General features: G+C 33.1%; 1 protein-coding gene across 6 annotated transcripts in view; it reads left to right on the top strand.

Annotated features, from left to right (window-relative positions):
• The window catches only part of LOC118737477 (CCR4-NOT transcription complex subunit 6-like), a 73,443-nt gene extending 63,193 nt beyond the window's left edge, over window positions 1–10,250 (top strand). For all 6 annotated transcript variants that reach the window (XM_036468000.1, XM_036467997.1, XM_036467999.1 and 3 more), the window contains 3 exons: window positions 5,450–5,518; window positions 5,609–5,921; window positions 8,029–10,250. In XM_036468000.1, coding sequence (XP_036323893.1) covers window positions 5,450–5,518; window positions 5,609–5,921; window positions 8,029–8,806 — 1,160 coding nt within the window. In that variant the 3' untranslated portion in view covers window positions 8,807–10,250. The remainder of the gene's footprint in view (window positions 1–5,449; window positions 5,519–5,608; window positions 5,922–8,028) is intronic.
• Window positions 10,251–20,397: the final 10,147 nt, after the last annotated feature.

Here is a 20,397-nt window from a genome sequence, read left to right as displayed (position 1 = left end):
ATATGCCTTGCTTTCAACTTTTCATGGAATGCACAATTTACGAATTACCACACTCAACTTTTAAAAAGTGGTGCAATTAATTTTCTTATTACAAAATATGTATCTAATATTTTATTGTACAAAAGGGAGAGAAGGTAAATTATAAATCAAATCACTTTAATTAGCATAGCTTTGCAAAGCAAGGTGCGAGGCATTCGCCAAATTCATAGTTATTAGTTTGTGTATGTTTGTGATTTGTTATTGTTGTTGTTAGCTCTACACGTTACACGGAAGTAATTTGTGGGTCACTTTCACCGTCGCACTTGCATTTGCTAATTGACTACCACCACTGTCATACATTTTTTTACACACATAAAGAGCTAATCATACACCCATAATCACAAACGCAATAATAAATCCAGTGCAATCTAAAGTATTTGTTGTGGCGCTTACGACGCTGGCTGCTTAGTTAATTCCCTCAACAATTTCGTGCAATTCGCGCAGAGAATAACAAACAAAAATAATCAAATAAATGCATACCTGTGTACATTAGGGTAGTCCAAAAAAAAGTAAAGTCGGAATTGTAATGCTCTCACCCCTAGGATTGTTATACATCGAAAAAAGTATACCCCTATTTTTTTTATTTTGAAATCAAAAAATATTTAGAGGTCGCTCAACGCGCTCAAAGTTTTCCATGTATTTTTATATGGGAAAAATACAGCTTTTCGTAGAAATGGGTTTTTTGCGGACCTATAAATTATAGTTGCAATGAAAAAATTATTAAATAAACAATTGGGTATTATTATTGGGAGTCTCCTGCAGATAAACAGAGTTTTCTGGTAGAAAAATATGGATTTTTAGCTCATTTAAACCATTTCTACGAAAAGTTGTTTTTTCGCCATATAAAATACATGGAAAACTGGATTTCAAAATAAAGAAATAAGGGTATATTTTTTCGGTATAGAGCAATCCTAGGGGTGAGAGCATAAAAAACCCGACCTTACTTTTTCACATGCATTTTTGGACCACGCTACTAGTGTACATACATGCATACATTTGTATTTATGCACATAGGTACATACATATGTACACAGTCATTATAAATTCCATGGGCAATACGTTGCGTGATTGGTGGAAGTAAGGCGAATCTATTTACCCACCACCTTTCCAATTCCGGGCTACCTAATTATATTAAAGAAAGTGAAATGTGCAATTATTAATTATTTTCGTATTTAACTACACACCTTGCTGTGCAGGTGATCGTCAAAAAATTATTCATACATACTAACTTTGGTTTTAATACTTGGTTATAAAAAATACATACATTTATGCAAATAATTTACATTAAAAAAGGTTCACCCACCATTTTATATTAGCGCATTTTCTCTACACTTCACACGATTTTCATTTGAGGGTGTAAAAAGTAGTAAACATCGGATTTCCTGAGGAGATGATATTTGAAAACACGATGTATTTTGGAATGATTTTCCGTCATCCCTTCTTGTCAAATTTAGTTTAGAAACAAACCGTTTTCGGCGTTGTGCCATCGTTAGTTCCATTTTTCTTGTTCTATAATATGGCTGAACTTTTTCTTCAGGTTATAAATAAAAAAAGTTTAAAAAATTAAGCTCTCACCCACTAGAATTTTAGTTTTCCAATCGAAAAATATTGATTTTCAAGAATTCTATACCATTTCTATGAAAACGTGTTTCCCCCATATAAAATATATATGTTTTAAATATATTTTATTTACACAGAAAATACGGGTATTCTTTTTGCCATTTAGAAAAATCGTAGGGTTTAACATTTTTAACTTCCCCCACTCGCATGTATTTGCGGGCCACTCTAATGTGCATACATATGTATGTAGGTATGCAAGTATTTAATGTATTGCGTTTTTTTTTTTGTTTTAATTTAGCCGTTACCTCAAACGTTATATGTTACGCAGCTTATGTATGTACCCTGCAGTAAAATTTGGCGATAGTCTGATAAAGCGCTAGTTCCGAACTACATATGTACATACAGTGACGAGCAAAACTGTAACATGGTTTAACACTTTTTGTTTCAGCCACCGCTATATTTGCAAGTTCTAACGACTTTCATCCTTTTGTTGTATATTCTTGTTGGTACATCCCTACTCCCTCTCTCATAATGTTTTGAAGTCAATACAACAACAATAAAAACCCCAGCAGACAAAACTGTAAATTAAGGCAGATGTTACAGTTTTGCACTCACTCTCAGTTTTGCATTTTACAGTTATCTTTTGCTTATTTGGAAGTCAGATGACTTTTTTCTGTATTGTAATTTATTCAAGAAGTGATCACCAATAAATAATATGGTTAATCAGGAACCATAAATGTAAATAATAGATTTACTGCGGAAAGGCGGAACCGCACGAAAAGTGGCCAAAAATTTTGAAATTTGCTACTTGAAAATGTTAAGACTTAGAAAAAATATAGCCTAAAGTGTTCCCAAGGACGAAGGAAGTCTGTTAAAAAATATTACGGTACGATATCTTGTGAACTTAGCAGCAAGTAGCGATGCAGCCACTATTACAGAAGCGCTTAAGGTATTAAACTTTAATGCAAATCAATAGACAGCGAGGCAAAGAATTGCCAAATTGAGCGCAAAGGCATCATAAAGAAGAAAAAAGCAAATTTGATCAAGATACATGTGCGAGTGCGGCAGCATTTCGCTGCATCGCACGAAAACCGAACCGTTGCCTATTGGGATATGTTAGGCCGTTCAGAATGCAATAAAAAACATATTTTTAAGTTTCAATTGAAGGTTATTTGGTCTGACAAGACTAAATTAATCGCTTTCAATCAGATGGCCTGGCATGGTATTGGATCAAAGACCCAAATTAAGCCTAAGCGCATCATGTACGGCAAACTGTGAATCACAGTGGTAGGATCTTAATTGTTTGGGGCTATATTTCAAAAATATTGTTGGTCCGTTAGTACGCATTATGCGTAAGGAACAGTATCTGTTCATAATTCAACAAAATTTGCAAGATGTAGTCGAAAAAATGAGAGTTTCAGCTGAAAAATCACTCAAAACACACTGCATATGTTCGCAAAGACTGGATACAAAAGCAAAAATTTGCTATTTTGAAATGACCTCCACAATCCGCGGATATGAATTTCGTCGAGAATTTGCGAAATCAACTAAAAGCACAGCTTAATAAGTATCAAAGTCCGTAAAATCGAGTGCATGAGCTGTGAAAGCAAACTAAGGATATACCTCCAGAATTTTTACAAAGATACAAATAAGGTATGCCAAATCACATCCAGGAACTGAAACAGGAAAAAAGAGTACTGAACATTGTGTTAGTAGTTCTTTTCTTTTGTGAAAATTGTTAAAAAGTTCTTAAAAATATATGAGTGCAAAACTGTAACATCTGCCTTAATTTACATTTTTGTCTGCTGGTTTTTTTATTGTTGTTGTGTTGACTTCAAATCATTATGAGAGAGGGAGTAGGGATGTACCAACAAGAATATACAGCAAAAGTATGAAAGTCGTTAGAACTTGGAAATATAGCGGGGGCTGAAACAAAAAGTGTTAAACCATGTTACAGTTTTGCTCGTCACTGTACATCAGAACTATCTCTGAACTAGCGTAAAACGTATGCAGAGCGGGACAGTTGAAACTAGCATTGTAAATGTGCAAATGCTCACTACTCGTACAATACGAAAGTATCTCAGCGACAAGACTTCCGACTCAAGCATCTTTGGTCACGAGTTCAAACCTTACAATAATTATTTTTTAATAAAATATTTAACAAAAATGGAATCTGTAAAAGAAGGGAAAAAACTAAAAAAATATCCAAAAATCGAATCATAAAAACATTTTCTTATAAAACAAAAAAAACTGACTAAAACGGAACCGGTTAAAAACTAATTGAAAAGTAGTGCACTGGGCTACAATTGGCACCGCGAATGACATCGCCGTGTAAAATTGAAATAGAACTGGTACTGTCGGCAAAAGGTCTAGTTCTACGCTAGCTCTGAGCTAGTCAGATTTTCTGCAGAGTAAATACAGATTTTCTGCAGGGTACATATGTATGTTGATTGCAGTTACTGTGGATCTGTTTTTCTTTTAATAACATAGGCCGACATTTTTCAGACCCAGGGACTAGCTTATACTTTTCTAAAGGTTTTTGTTGCGCTGAATCTGAATCCAAAATCAGTTTTGCCCGATTGGCTTAGGCTGTCGAGATATTTGAGCCTAAAATTTTTTTTTAAATTTTGTAAGGCTGTGTAATTTATGTAGTATGTATGTATGTATATGTTTTGTATAAAAGTCTAGCGCAATAAATAACACACACCATATAAATCCACATTTGAAAGTTTGTACAAAAATTATAAAAATTCAACAAATTTTACCAAAATCCCCCAAAAATTTCAAAGTTTTCAATCAGATTTTTTTGAAGATGCAGTTTTATAGCCCATTAAATTTTAGTAGGTAAAACTGCAAACCGCAAGACGCTAGAAAATCGCGTTGATTTTTAATAATTTATTTGGCTGGCGGTGTTGTGCATTTTCTTCCATATAAAGTATGCTCGACCATGCTCAAAATTTCTTTTTATATGAAAGGAAATGCATAGCATCGTCAGCAAAAAAAAATATTAAAAATCAATGCGATTTTCTAGCGTCTTGCGGTTTGCACTTTTACCTCCTAAAATTTAATGGGCACCCAAAATTTAATGCATACCCAAAATTTAATGCATACCCAAAATTTTTCAAAAAAATCTGATTAAAAAGTTTGAAATTTTTGGAGTATTTTGTTAAAATTTGTTGATTTTTTATAATTTTTGTACAAACTTTGAAATGTGCGCTAGACTTTTATACAAAAACATTAAACATCGAATAAACAAAGTAATATAGCCAAAACTGGTCAAAGTAAAAAGTTTCTATTATTTCTTCCACCACTGTGTGTATAGGGTGATCCATCTAGATCGGGGATTTTTAATCTGAAATAAAACACTTAAAACAGAACTGGATGTCGGAATCTTTATTATCATCCGAAAGAAAATTTTCTGACATTACTTTTTTTTTGAAATGATTTCATTCAGATGTTTCCAGCATTGCGCAAATTGCGCAAGTAATGTTGGCTTCCAAGTTTTGAATCATAGCTGTCTTATCGATGAATACTTCTGGCTTCACATAACCCCAAAGAAAGAAATCCAGAGGTGTGAATCACAAGATGGAATTATTAAAAAATAAAAAAATAAATGTCTTAAGATTTTTCTTTCGAATGATAATAAAGATTCAGACATCCAGTTCTGCTTAACGTGTTTTATCTAAACTAACAAAAAAAAAAAAACAGGATCTAGATGGACCGCCCTATATAATCTTCCCAAAATATACATACGTATATCTACATCAGCCTGTGGTACATGACTAATTCTATGAATATCTTACACAAAACAACAAGTATTTACTAATTCATTTTTCTCTTCTCCTTTTAGTTTCCATAACACCTCCACCTCAACGCCCATGGATACCATTAGCAAAACCGAACAAATCAAGGCCAGCTTGTAAGTTTCGAACGTATACACTTACCACTTAATTGCCTTAATATTTATGTACGACATACAGAATTTTGCTACTAAAAAATTGTTTTTTAGGCATCTTTACAGTTATGTGTTACAATGTTTTGTGCGACAAGTACGCCACCCGACAAATGTACGGTTACTGCCCGTCGTGGGCCTTGAGTTGGGAGTACCGAAAAAAGGCTATACTTGACGAAATCCGTCACTATTCGGCGGATATAATTAGTCTGCAAGAAATCGAGACAGATCAGTTTTATGCTTTCTTTTTGCCTGAGCTTAAGGCCGACGGTTACGAAGGAATTTTCTCGCCGAAATCACGTGCCAAGACTATGTCAGAGATGGAACGTAAATTTGTGGACGGTTGCGCTATTTTCTTTCGTGCTGCTAAGTGAGTATATAAATTTTCAAGTAAATAATATTGAATATCAATCATCAAATGAAATTAGTAAATTATTGAAAGCCGTTGTAAAGAAACATATGAAGTAGTTAAGCAGTGGATTTAGCCCGTAATCAATAACATGTTTAATGAAATCACTTCAGAATCTCTTTTATACAGTTGAAATATTGTATCATATTTTTTGTAGTGGATCACCCTAATGTACATACTTCGTCCTTAAAGAAAAAAATTACCCATTCAGATGAAGCGGAATGGAAAATAAATGTGCATAAGTAGTAACATACCAATTTAATAAAAAATTACATTTAATAAAAAATTCAATCAGAGATTCTCAACCAACTATAATAATCGATTTCGTCCTATTAGTGAGCAGGAATAGTATTTATTTTGCGCTTACACTTTCTCCTTCATTTGTGCTGTGTGTTATTACAAAATTGAGGGTCCCGCTGTTTTATGCCGGCTCTGTTAGAAAAAACTTTTCTAGAGCAGGAATGACTCATCAAAATAATTTCGTTAGGTTTCAGCGCTAAGTTAACGAAGCACAAATCAATCGTTAACTTTGAAACGAAATAAATCAACCAAAAACTTATGTTGTAAACGTTGCCAGCTCACTGTTTAGGCGACTTCTAACACCTGGAGTCTAAATGTATGCTACACCTTCAACGTTAACGATAGATTTTTTTTACGCTAGAAATCTAACGATGAAAAAAAGAATAGTTTCAACAGAAACGATTAAGGATATTCAGACTAGACTCGTTAATGTATTAGTTCGTTATCTGACTCGGTAACACTTTCAACTTCGAACGCCCCTTATTATTCTTTCTCTGGTTAAAATTACTTTTATTTAAGTAACAGTGGTAAAATCTATTAATTCCACGACATAAATATTTGCACTTTTTCGCGAGAGAAAATTCCAGCAAATAAGTGACAGAAAAAAATCAGCTGACATTTTAACGCATGTTTTACCACATTATCAGACGTGCCTTCTCGTTAAGTTAGTAATGATATATTCGGTAATTTACAAAAACAAAACAATGGTTGGACTTACCGATTATCGAATTAAAAACTTAACGAGTATAGTCTGAATACCCTTGTTGTTTCTTCGGTAATTGTTAAAATTTACGTTATGGTGCAATGCGTGCTTTTCCCGCCAATTCCGGTGAGAAGTCAAAAATAAATAAAACCTGTGAAGTGCCATAAATGAAACAATTGGATAGAAAATTTACACAAAAAAATTAATAAACGATAAAATCTTAAAAACAAAAAATAACTTAAAACAGCTATCCCTTAACCCGCTTATCCGTAAAAATGCCCTTTAAAAAATTACCTTATAACATTTCATTTTTTGGAATGGTATTTACGAATGGGACTTCTATATACTTCACTAAGAAACGCGTCCGAAGATTTATAAAAAAAAAATATGGCATTGTATAAAAATCCGACCCCTGCTCATAAGTAACACCCCCTATGAACTGTTTGAAGGACTCATGTATTTATCAAAAAAATTTACCAGCAGTCTAGTTAAAAATTACATATTTAGGGCCGTTTTCTCATCTAAGCTTTAGATTACCGGCCACTTTATCGTCTCGATATACGAGTTTTCGTTTTCTCATCAGCGCATTAATTTCTCGAATCGATAAATTGTTGCTTACCCGTTGCAACCTTCAAAATTTGTACCCAACTTTAAATTTTGGTTTGGTTTTGGTTTATGAATCAGATATATTAGATATTTCTACCAAGGTTTTGGTTTTTGCTAACAGTTGCTCTTGCTCTATATTTGCTTATGTTGCATTGCCAACCTTTGGAATTTTATGACGAATGTAGTTAAGTTTCACTCTCGGAAATGTAGTGAAGTTTCACTCTACGGAATAACAAATTTATTTTTACATGTAAGATAAGAAAACGAAAACACTTTAAAGTGAGGAACAATTTATCTGCCCTGTTAGTAAAGGTAACTTTACTGCTTACATTAGGCCCTTAATGTTCAAATGGCGTTATATCTGTATAACCTAATTTTTAGCATTATCATGCGATTTTACAAATGCACAAACCACCATCTAATTCTCTAATTTCTCAAATATATTTACTCTCCACGCAGATTCACATTGATTAAAGAACATTTAATCGAATTCAATCAATTGGCTATGGCCAATGCTGAAGGTTCGGATAACATGTTGAATCGTGTAATGCCGAAGGACAATATCGGTTTGGCAGCGCTTCTGAAAGTGAAGGAGAATGCCTGGGATCCGATGACCGAAGTGACACAAATCTCCCAACCGCTGCTCGTTTGCACGGCGCACATTCACTGGGATCCCGAATTCTGCGATGTGAAACTAATCCAGACGATGATGTTGAGCAATGAGCTTAAGACAATCATCGACGAGGCAAGTCACAGCTTTAGACCCGGTCACAAAAATGACGCGAATAGCGTACAACTGCTGTTGTGCGGAGATTTCAATTCGTTGCCCGATTCTGGTGTAATCGAATTCCTTGGCAAGGGACGTGTAGCAATGGATCACCAGGACTTCAAGGACATGGGTTATAAATTATGCCTGCAACGCCTACTATCGAATGACACCAGCGAGTTTACGCATTCCTTTAAGTTGGCCTCCGCCTACAGCGAGGACATAATGCCACACACAAACTACACGTTCGACTTTAAAGGCATCATCGATTATATATTTTATACGAAAACTGGCATGGTGCCGCTCGGTTTATTAGGTCCCATCTCGAATGATTGGTTGCGCGATAATAAAGTCGTTGGCTGTCCGCATCCGCATATACCATCGGATCATTTCCCGCTGCTGGTCGAATTGGAACTGATGCATACGGCGGGACAACAAGCGCCGCCCAATGGCCTGATCAACCGACGGTAGCAATAAAAAAATTATGTAGCCAAACAATAGATCAACAACAACAACAACAGCATAGAGTGCTGACCATGCGACGGCAACATCTACATACACCAACAACATCAATTGTAGGGTAGTTATAGACAGCGTAGGTACTGCTAGCCGCCGCGTAAGGACCACAAAAAACATGATAAAATAAACAATGAAACATAAAAAACAGTAAAACTCACAACACCCAAACAAATCGACAAACATACGTTAGAGAAATAATGCATATGTAGTTCATACTAAATAATAGACATGCGCACACTCCCATAAAAATGCATACATATGTACATAGGCATATGCACCATGTCATAATAAAAGGAAAAAAAAAACTACCAACACTATCATAAAGATCAACACAACAACAACAACTGCTGCAAAAGATATAGGAAAACGCCGACATCAACAAGGATATCAACATCATAATGAACGGAGTAGAAAAAATAACAAAAACATAAAGAAACAAACAACAATAATATTTGCATAAATTTTAAGTTTGTAAAGCTAGTAAATATATGTATATGTAGTTCTGTAACTTTTATACATTTATTCGCCTCTTATCATCCAAAAGTAAGCCTAACTTTTTCCCTTCCAATAACCACCGACTACTCTATTTCCCATAAATCATCCTACATTTCCTCAATACTCATTGCTAAATAAGCAAATTCGCAAACTCATTATATGTATGCATGTGTGAGCTATAGTCGCCGGCTTAAAACGATTTACTTTATAATATAACTCGACAATAAGTAAGAAATCAATTTAGTTTGCCTAATAAATTTCAATTTGTCTATTGATCTTTTTTACTCAACTTAAAGCAACATACAAATTAGCGTTCTCATAAGCGTATTATCTATGTATATATTAAGCTGCAAAAGTTCATTTTATAACAATTGTTAAAATATTTATATAAAAATTGTTTATTTTATAGAAAACTTACGGTAAAGTTATTCAGCTTTTTTTTTTTAATTTGCTTCTTATTCCTCGTTTAAATTTAACTGCAATGAGTTTTTAATTATGCACATTTATACTTTTTCCTGGTACAGGGTAATCATTGCACCTTTTTGAAAGAGGGTATCGGTGCTGACAAAGCCGCTGAATGAACATATAGTTTAGCACGACTGAGTTTTCTATTATTTGCATTCAAAAGGTAAGAGATCCTAGCGAGCCTTTGCCCCACGAGAACAGTATGTTTACAAGCTAAATCTTTGTTGTCTGATGAAAGGTTTTTCTTTTAAAAGGGTAAGTAGCTCGTATCTACATACAATTCGACCCGCCGCATGTGTTCTATTTTGGAAAAAGTGACAAAACCGAATATCACGAGAACGAAAGAAGATATCAAGTATCGGTATTTTAAACTTTTTGAGATTAAGAATTCAGGAAAAATAGTCTCGTTGTATAAAAAAATTATCCTGACCTTTAAATTGACCTTCAAAAATTAGTTTTGAATTTTTTTTTCCTAAAATCAGAATAAAATAAGCATTTAATTTTTTTTATAAAGTTCATTGCACCTATTTTTAGGTAAAAAGGCAAAAAAAATTACTTTAGAAGGTGGGTTTGAGGTAAAGGTAATTTTTCATTCAATCGGAGCCTAAAATGACCGACCTTCACAAGCATTTTTTTTTGTCTTTTTTACCCTTTTTTTTAAACCAAGAACAGCTTCCTTGACGTAAGAACAGCAAAAATATGTGATTAAAAACTGCAAAAAGTTCATTGCACTCTGGTCTGTGGTCAAAAAAAAAGAAAAATATATAAAAACCTATTTTTGAATGTAATCTTAAAGGTAAAGGTAGTTCTTCTATCCTACGAGACCATTTTTCCTGCATTATACATCTCAAAATCTTGTATGAAAATAACGTTACATTTATTTCGCTATCACTTCTTGTTCTCGAACTATTTGATTTTGTCCTTTTTTCCAAAAAATAATGCAGTGCGCCGCCGCCACACCGGAACCCATATTTTTTAGATATTCGTACATTTTTTTGCAGAGTAACAATATAAAGGTTATTTTAAAAATATTTATCACAAAGAATTACTGGTTGATTTGCGAAAACAAAAGTTCCCTTGCCAAATCCAAAAACTTAAAAATCAAAACTATAATTAAAAAACGAAAGTGTTAATGGTTGTGTATATATAGTGGCCCCTATTATGATTTGCATTCGATTTTCGACTGTGGTCGAAAGTGCTGAGCGAACGAATTTGCATTTGGTATTATGGCACTCATTCGATGAAGAATAGCGCTATTGTGAATTTCGCTCGTTTAGGTTGTTCACAATAGTATATTTTTCACCGCTGAGAAGCTTTGTTTACAAATCGAGCAAACTAAATAGTGTGCTTATACATATTTATGTAAATTTGTTCTAATTAAAATGAAGTAAAAAAGAAAGCAAGTTTATAAAAACGTGGTAAAATGAGTACAACGAGTTCTGGTTCAACGATTCGTCAGAGGATGAGAGCTTAGTAAACTGGCCAGGAGTAGCAAATGTTTAAGAGAGTTTAAGTTTATTAGTCTTTCGAATATATTTTGATATAAAATATATTTAAGAAATTTGTCTACAGATTCATTAAAAAGTTCCGACCATCTAAAGAGGCGTTTGTGAGCCAAATCTATTTAAAATATTTTAAAACTATCAACAGCGCTACGATTTTGTTCTCAGAGATCGTGCCAACAGAGTATTGGGATTTTCTTTCACAAGTAAAACCAGCCTTTCGAGCTTGTGTTTAGTATTCAAGATGTTAGAACTGCATGAAATTAATAAAAATTGTTTAAAATTAATGTCTAGCCGCCAAAATGTAAGAAAACATATACAAAATCATACATTTTTCACAATTTTCTAACACTTCGCTACACCATCGAAAGCAAAATTCTGTTCGACAGAAAATTCGATACTCAACGAAAATTTCGACACGCTTGCATAGCTCATAATACGAATTCCACTTTCGATCTTCGATCTTCGATAGCCAGCGAAGATCGAAAATCGAATGCAGCTCATAATAAGGGCCAGTATGTATATACGAATATGCACATACAAAGTATGCAACATTGTGTAACCATAAAAATTAACTTTTCACGCGAACTAGGCCAGTTGGTAGCTTTGGTCAAATGAGTCACAAAAATATGTTTACAATTTTTCTAGCACCCTCAACTTATTCATTAAAACGACTTTGTTTATCACTTGGTGGATTCAACCACTTTTATCTCAGATATATTTTAAGTAATTTTGAGTTCTAATATGGATTCAGCGAGATTAATAAATATTTTTTCATAATTATTTTCTGATTTTTTTTTTTTTTTTAATTTCCAAGCGAGTTTCCACAATTTTTCAGAGATATAATCGGAATCATATTTTATTTTAAGCGCATAAATATTCACAAAATAGCAAAAAGCCCTAGGCTATTTATCAGAAATACCTATTCGTTTAAGTCATTATTTCAAGACTATTTTATTCTTAATAAAACTATGTATCACATTTTAAAATCAATGAAAGATTTAGTAACTTATGATAATTACAAAATAGAGACAAGCTAAATTTTTATTAATCTTAGCCAAATTATGTACATTCAGCTAGAAATCATATTTCTAATTACATGATCGAAATCGATTATTTTTTATCTGACAGATAGATGGTTAAGGGACATCTTCCTAAATTAATTTATCTTTCGGCTATGTGGCACTACTCGCAATGTTCATATTTAAATATTCTCTAATGTCTCTGTATACTACTTAGTTAAAATAATTGAATAAATAAATGTGGTTCAAAAATTTTGGAGATATTGAATAAGTTGAGAAATTCATGTTGTCAGAAAAATGTAAACAATTTAATGCGGCCACGTGAACTGTACCACGAAAATTTCGCCAAGTCACTGATTTAGTCACTGAAAACATTGTAAAGTTCTTATAATCCCTATGTTGGAATACAAATATTTTGAAAAAATTCTTATAACTATTTTTCCAAGTTATTCACAGTTATATTTTGAAGTACCTATGATAAAATTGAGAATTTTATTTCTTCCACTTCATCATAATAAAACAGCAATTTTTGATTATTATAAATAATTGCTTCTTTTCAATAATTTCTTTTTCTGTTATTCACGCTACTAGGAAAAGGCAATTATGCAGAAATATGTCCCAATCGATTAGCTTTAATAATTGGAGAAATGAATTATCTTGTCACGCGGTGAGTGAAATTTTCAGAACAAAGACAGCGCAACATTGCATGACAAAATAAGAACACTTTCGAAACTAATGATAAGGCAAAATTGCCTATTTATAGCAGCGTGAATAACAAATGAAAAAATAAATTATTTCGAAGAAAAGTTATTTATAATAATAAAACGATGTGACGAAGTGTAAATATGTATCTACTAATTTCGTATCATTATCTATTGTAGTTGCATTTTTTTTTTGAAATATTTGTAACCCAGCTTAAGAATTATAAGATCTTTACAATAATATGTATACTTATTTCACAAGAGTCTGACTTATCGGAATTTTCATGGTACACTTCTCGTGGCCGCTACTCAGTTTTGTAAATTACTCGACCATGTAGGATACGTACGACCTGTATTTGGTTACTAAAAAATTCGTACAGTTTTCTTAATTTTGTTTACACCGTGTAATTTATTTATGTAGTATTATCTTTGGAAAGAAGTTAAATACTTTCAAAACTGATGGTAGGGGAGGAATTGGCAGGGGTCGAAGGTTACTTACGAAATGTTTAGCTTTTTATCGGAAATATGAAACTTTCCTCAAACATCAAAGCTATAGCTTTTATTTATACTTAACAATTAGTCTTAGAGCAAAAAAGATAAACTCAGACGTACTGGACGAAGACTTTGTTCAGCAGAAATAGTCAGCACTGTATTCATTACACAGCAATCACTGAATACGAATTTCTACGAAGGTATAATTCAAAACGCTCGAAGCATTTTCACGAAAAATCAGATTCAGAAATTATATAATTAATTCATAATTCATTTCGTTTGATGTTATTGATTTTTTTTTTTATAAAGTTAAAGGGATATTTTCTATATCAAACGCTCTCGGTTGTTAATCCCTCGCAAATTAATTACTTTTAATAGGCGTATTAAATTTTCTTCTAACTTACTATTTCGAGTTATATGTATGTATATATTGTAGGGCCATGTCTTTTATCAAATTTTCTTCATGCTATCTTTTTGCGTCGTTTAGAGATGCATGACAGACGGTTTTCATTTCCTTCGCCCCTCCATTACTCTGTCCTTTCAACATACACTTTTTCTTCAGGAATCGTTTAATGAACCAATATATTGTACATGCATACATATATACACTTATTTGCGTGATTAAATGAATAGCGAAAAATTAGTATACAAATTATTAGTTTCTTATTGCATTGATTCACTTCATTAATTTAGATATAGAAATTTTTTGAGCGAATTTCAGCTTCCCACACGTTTAATACTAACTTGGCCCCCTCCTGTGTCTACATTACGCTTATAATTTCAAAAACTTGACTTACGATCCTCATCGTTTATATAAAAAAAAAAAAACATATTTTTAACACAGCCTAATTTTAAGCTTGCAATAGAAATGTCTAAGTTTTCGTACTTTAAATTTACTCTCGCATTTTTTATAAATATGTATGTATGCAAAACTGCTTTATTTTATAGTTAGAAATTACCGTATATCCTTACTTTTTAATATACATTAATATAAGAGTAAAGGTCATCGTCCGCTACCCCTCAGCATTATCCCTGTGACACAGAGGCACTCAAACTATTCATAAAAAGTACTTGGTGAAACGGGCGCTTCAACATTTTTCACTCCGCAAATCCTCACACTTCCAACGCTTCGCTCGCTCCTTTAAATTGTTGTATGCTAAAAGTAGAATTCTATATTTTTCGTTGTTCTTTGTGAATAAAAAATAATTAAGTAATATTATTTCCAAATTTAAAATTAAATAAATTAATTGTATTACAAGCGATAGCATAAACACCACACTCCACAAACATACTCACACACACACCACACAAACTAACTCATACGTATGTAAATGCAAATGGTAAATGAAAAATATTTTAATGATAAATAAAAAACGCAAACGTTTATAAACAATCAAAACGCATTTTTGCATTTGAGACTAAATATTTACGAACTAATTATTACACAGCAACAACACCAATAATCTAATATATCATAAAGCAGTTAAATGTAGATGCTTTGGGATATACATACATACATACATAATTCACGTTTTATTTTTTTATTTTTTTAAGTAAATGCAAAATACACGTAGACCAACAAATTCAAAAGCAAATGCTAAAACTGTTATAAAAAACGAACGAAACAATAGAAATTTATTTAAAATAACTAAAAAAGAGCATCTAAATAAATGAAATAAAATTCATAAAGTGTTGCCGAAAAGTATGCATGCATACATACTGTATTTTTATATAGACAAGCTTAAAAAAAAATCAATGAGCATGAAAGATTAAATTAAAAAACGAAACAGCATAACAAAAATCAAATAAAGGCTAAAAAGTATGTAATAATATGCATTCTAGAAAAATTAATTCAACAAATGCGTATAATAAAAATATGTACATTTATGTATGTAAACTTGATCCCCTTTTACCATGGATTTCTTTTTACATCTCACACGATTTTATACGCTTTCAGCTTTTTTACGTTGTTATTTTTTGTATTGAATTCCTGATTACTATCAGTACCCCCTAAAAGTATTCAATTTTTATATTACATATTCTGAAAATATACAACGAAAATATTTTACTTTAATGGGTTGTGAAAAAGCGCAAAGCATTTAACATAGACAAACGGCCGCGTTAATCCCGAACAATTCGTTACTTCGGAAATATCTCGGGGAATTAACTGCAGTTGATCCGGGTAAACTCCTAGGGTTAATTCTCTAACTTAATGCGGATCAGGGGCATATTCGTTAACAACTAAGGTTGCCAGAATCTGAAACGAAGATAGGAGTACATTTCTTTTTTCGATAGCAAAAAAGGTAGTACGACACATAAAAAAGTAGTACATTTTTAAATTTTTTTTAATCTTTTGTGCAATTTATTGCAAAATAATTCCAGACTCTTCCTTTCAATTTAAACCTTATAATTAATTTAATATTTTTCTGATTTTTATAACCGGGCGCCCTGCACCTACCTGGCTACGACCATGCTTACACCTTTTCACTATCACACTTAGGGCCGATTACTCAATGTCTGGTTAACACTAATCTACGGTTAAACATCGTTATCGACGTTACCGACTCCCTGTTATATGCATGGAGTCGAAGACGTCGATAACGATGTTTAACCGCAGATTAGTGTCAACCAGACATTGAGTAACCGGCCCTTAACTTTGCTCACTGTCTCAATGTCTCAATGTGTCAATGTGCTCAATGTCTGGCTATCACTACCGCTACACTATCGACGATTTCGACATCATGCATGTAACATGTGATCGATAAAGCAGTAGTTGTGCTTAACCGGAGCTTCTACCTCCGATTTGTGTTAATCAGACATTGAACAACCGGCCCTAAGTAGTGTTCGCCACAATATGAATGGCAAAGTACAGGGCGTAAAATAATAAATGTCGCATAAAAGGGTCATTTATAGATTTAGCGAAAAAAAGTGTTTTATTGTTAACTTTGTAAATATTCTACTTTAATTTTCCTCAATAGTCTTTATTTGCATTTTCAGCTTTGGGAGATAAGTACATTTTAAGGTGTATTTTTTCTTAGACTTTGTATTAAAAAGGAAGAAAAAAAAAACTGTATAGGGTTGGTCAAATGAATGGCCTCCTATTCCGAGTCGATTCGATTGCTGAGTATGACGACTTTTATCTATAAAGGATCTTTTTATTTTTCAAAAAAACCTGTGCGACAGTTATTATTTTACACCCTGTTTATGGTAAATTATTAATAGCTGGAAAAAGAAGTACAAAACTAGGAAAGGAGAACATTTCCAGATATTTTTTTGGAGTACAAGGGAGTACATTGCACTAAAAAGGAGTACGTTTACTCTAGTACGTCTGGCAACCCTATTAACAGCACTGACCAAAACCCAGATAAGGTAGAATACAGAGAACAATCAAAACTTGCCTGGACAACTACCTCGTCGTCGGTAATGCAGTCATCATACTAATTCAGATAGGAATCCAATTGAAATTGGATAAGAATAACTCAGTAGAACCCGGTCCGGTCTCCACTCCGAGCCATTCTTAAACATTATTTTTGTTTTTTTCTTAGTTTGCTTTTAACATATTTTTTATTTGATTTCATTAGTTTATTTTCTTTTTTTGTTTTATGTTATTTCACATTTATTTCCGTTTGATTTAATTTTTTAGAGTTTAATTTTTTTAAAAAGCGCCAAAACAACCCAAATAAATAATAAGAAAATTAAAGTTGTTGAATGAGCGAAAGAAATTAAAAAACATGAAAAAAATTGCTGCTCATGGGATTCAAGCCCACGACCTCTCGTCTCGCATAATCCTCAATACTGCCGTCTTTGAGAGTACAATTTTGATCACATCAACTGCACGGGATTAAAGGCTCTGTTATGCATACTTGGCATTGCATGCACTGCTATACCATTTTTACGTAGAAATCAAAAACCAACAGACTTCTACGTATGTAGTGCTGTGCGTTCGATAACCGATTACACGCGAGGCTCATTTAACAGATTTCTTATGTGACAGCTCTCAAGCCATGCCAAGTATGCATAACGGAGCCTTAAGGCTCTGTTATGCATACTTGGCATTGCTTGAGAGTTGTCACATAAGGAATCTGTTAAATGAGCTTCGCGTGTAAGCTGTTACCCAACGCACAGCATTACATACGTAGAAGTCTGTTGCTTTTTGATTTCCACGTAAAAATGGTATAGCAGTGCATGCACTGCCAAGTATGCATAACAGAGCCTTTAACCTTGCCGTCTGTCTATGGTATGGGGCTAAAAACATAGTGGAGCGGTGAGCAACGCGAAGAGCATATTTAGCATAGAGCAAACGTGTATGGTACAATGGGAGAGCACTTATTGAAGAACAATGCATAAATAAATATTGGCATTTCAAATCTGACGTGACGCGACATTCGTGAAAAAATATATGTAATCCAAAAGTCAAAAAGTGGGTTTGGATTTGGGTTACAAAATTGAAAACTCTACGAATTAAGCAAGACTATTTGTATAACTTTTTTTCTAATATTGGAAATATTTAAACTTAATTTTTTAAGTTTTTAAATGTAAAACTCAGCTGAAGTATTTGACATGACGTTTCATTACTAAAATTTCCTGTGAAAATATTTTTTTTATAATGTTTTAAAACGAATTCTTAACTCAAATAAAACATGAAGTTTACGTCAAAAAAATCTCATATTTTTGTCTTCAGCGCCACCGGTTCCATGTTTTGTAAATCTGTATCTGTATTTCTCTCAAAACAGGATTTGTTAACTATGTATAACCAAATAATGTAACTGTAAGCAAATCATGTTTTGAGACAAACATATTTAGTTGAAGTAACTAAACTCTTTTCTCAGTGTACATGTGCCGAATTCGAAACAAATCTGACAATAAATAGGACTTTTCAAAATATCTCGACCCTGGTGCCACCTAGCGAGACTATTTTTCGGGGTTTGACTTTTTTTTTCACTATAGACCCATTGAAACATACACTTTGTTCTCGACGCTTCGCTTGATGCTATACTCTTCGCTCCACTATGTTTTCAGCTGTAGTCTTTTTTTTTACTTTCCTTTTTTAACACGGTTTTATTTGAAAACTGCGACGAATAAGTGAAGTTTATTCCCTCGTCTAATCGTGTAAAATGAGGATCATGTGTTGTTGCTATAAACATTGCTAATTGCATCGACATTGCAGGCTTTTTGAATGCAGCTTTAAATTCTTAAAAGCGGTAATCAAAATGTTTACCACTCAACACTACTGTCTTTAAAGCGTGCCGAAAAATATGAAACATTCAGCAATGCAAAAGTCCTAATTTACATTTTTTGGAATTTTTTTCAAATATTCCGTTAGTTAGCATTCAGATAGACCCTCATAGGGGTGTCCATATATTACATAAGACCTTTGTGGGGGAGGGCGGGTCTAGAATTTTCTTACTTTTTCTTATATGGGGGGAGGGGGCGTCCCGTAGATTCTTACGTAATATTATTTTTCTTGTATTCTTATTCAAAATTGTTCTTTATAAAATACGGAAGTTCACCCAATTAAAGTACTAAATTGCACTGAAATGAAAACTATCCATTACATTCGGAGGATATTACAGTTTTTTACAGCTTTTGCTTTAATTTTTCTAAAAAAAAACGTTACTCTTCTGTGTCTATTATAACCGAAAAATGCAGTTCGAACACTATTGTGACCCTCACTTCTACCGTGACTTCAAACAAATTACGATACGTTTCTTACACGGCGTTTACATGAGACAATTTTCACAAGACAATAGTATCACATTCACACTTTTTCACTAAAAATGCCATTTAGCCTTCGTCAGGTTTCAGATCAACTTTGTTTAAATATGCCAAACAATTTGCAAAACTGCTGGTTGTTCCTTAAAATTGTTGTTGCATTTGCTGTTTTGTTGAAAAAAAAGTTGAGTGAAAAAGAAGTACGAGATATCCCTGTGGCTACTCCTCTTTCAGATTGGCTGGCTGGACCGTGGACCAAAGAAACCGACAGCAAAGAATGACTAGTATAACTATGTAATGAAGTTTTTAAGACTGACTAGGCATACATCCTATATTTGTTTGATGGAAATATATAGTATTTTCTAATGTTTAATTGAAAAAACATGTCAAGGGGATTTTTAATCTTACGTAAGATCTGCGGCGGGGGAAGGGGGATCAATTAAATCTTACAATTTATTACGTGAGGGGAGGGGGGTTCAAAACAGGCGAAAACTCCCTTACGTAATATATTGACAGCCCCATACGTAAATCCATATACAAACCTTAAAAAGGATGAGAGTTTTCTTATAGCTTACTTAGAACAGTTTAAAGTATTTCCAATCATGGTACAATAAAAACAGGTAGAAGCCAAATTGACATCAAACCTACAAAAGTCAAAGTTTTCGGGAGAGTAAAAATAAAAATGAGCGTGTGTAAGGAAAAATAAAAAAATACATTTCACTGGTTGACGTTTTTAAGTATATTTGAAGTTTATTCTTATTTATTTATTTTCTTTAGTTAAAATTTGAAAAAACGTGTATGTTGTTTTCTGTTTTTGTTTTATGAGTTGCAGTGTTGTTGGAGGGACTTTTCGGCATAAGGGTCATAGGAACAGCACTTGGCTTCAAACGTGCCTTTCCTGTACCTCCCGGTGTATTTGTGGAATCTACTTCTTTAAAATGTTTAACGCACAGCAAGGCATTTCACTGCAGCTCTGCCCACAGCTGCTTTCGCAACGTTCCTTACGCGAAGGACATTGAGGCACGTTAAAAAATTAGTGGTATCTGCCTTATATTTAACACCACATAAAACACAACGCTTCAGGTGTTGCATTTTTAACACATACACTAAGTATAAACCGCACAACACTACAAAAATTCAAATGCAAATTAAAA

Source organism: Rhagoletis pomonella, unplaced genomic scaffold, assembly GCF_013731165.1.
Source record: "Rhagoletis pomonella isolate Grant_MI unplaced genomic scaffold, Rhpom_1.0 Rhpom_scaffold_00004, whole genome shotgun sequence".
Taxonomy (NCBI): domain Eukaryota; kingdom Metazoa; phylum Arthropoda; class Insecta; order Diptera; family Tephritidae; genus Rhagoletis; species Rhagoletis pomonella.
Note: the sequence above shows the minus strand (reverse complement) of the source record. Positions and strands in the feature narration are given on the sequence as shown.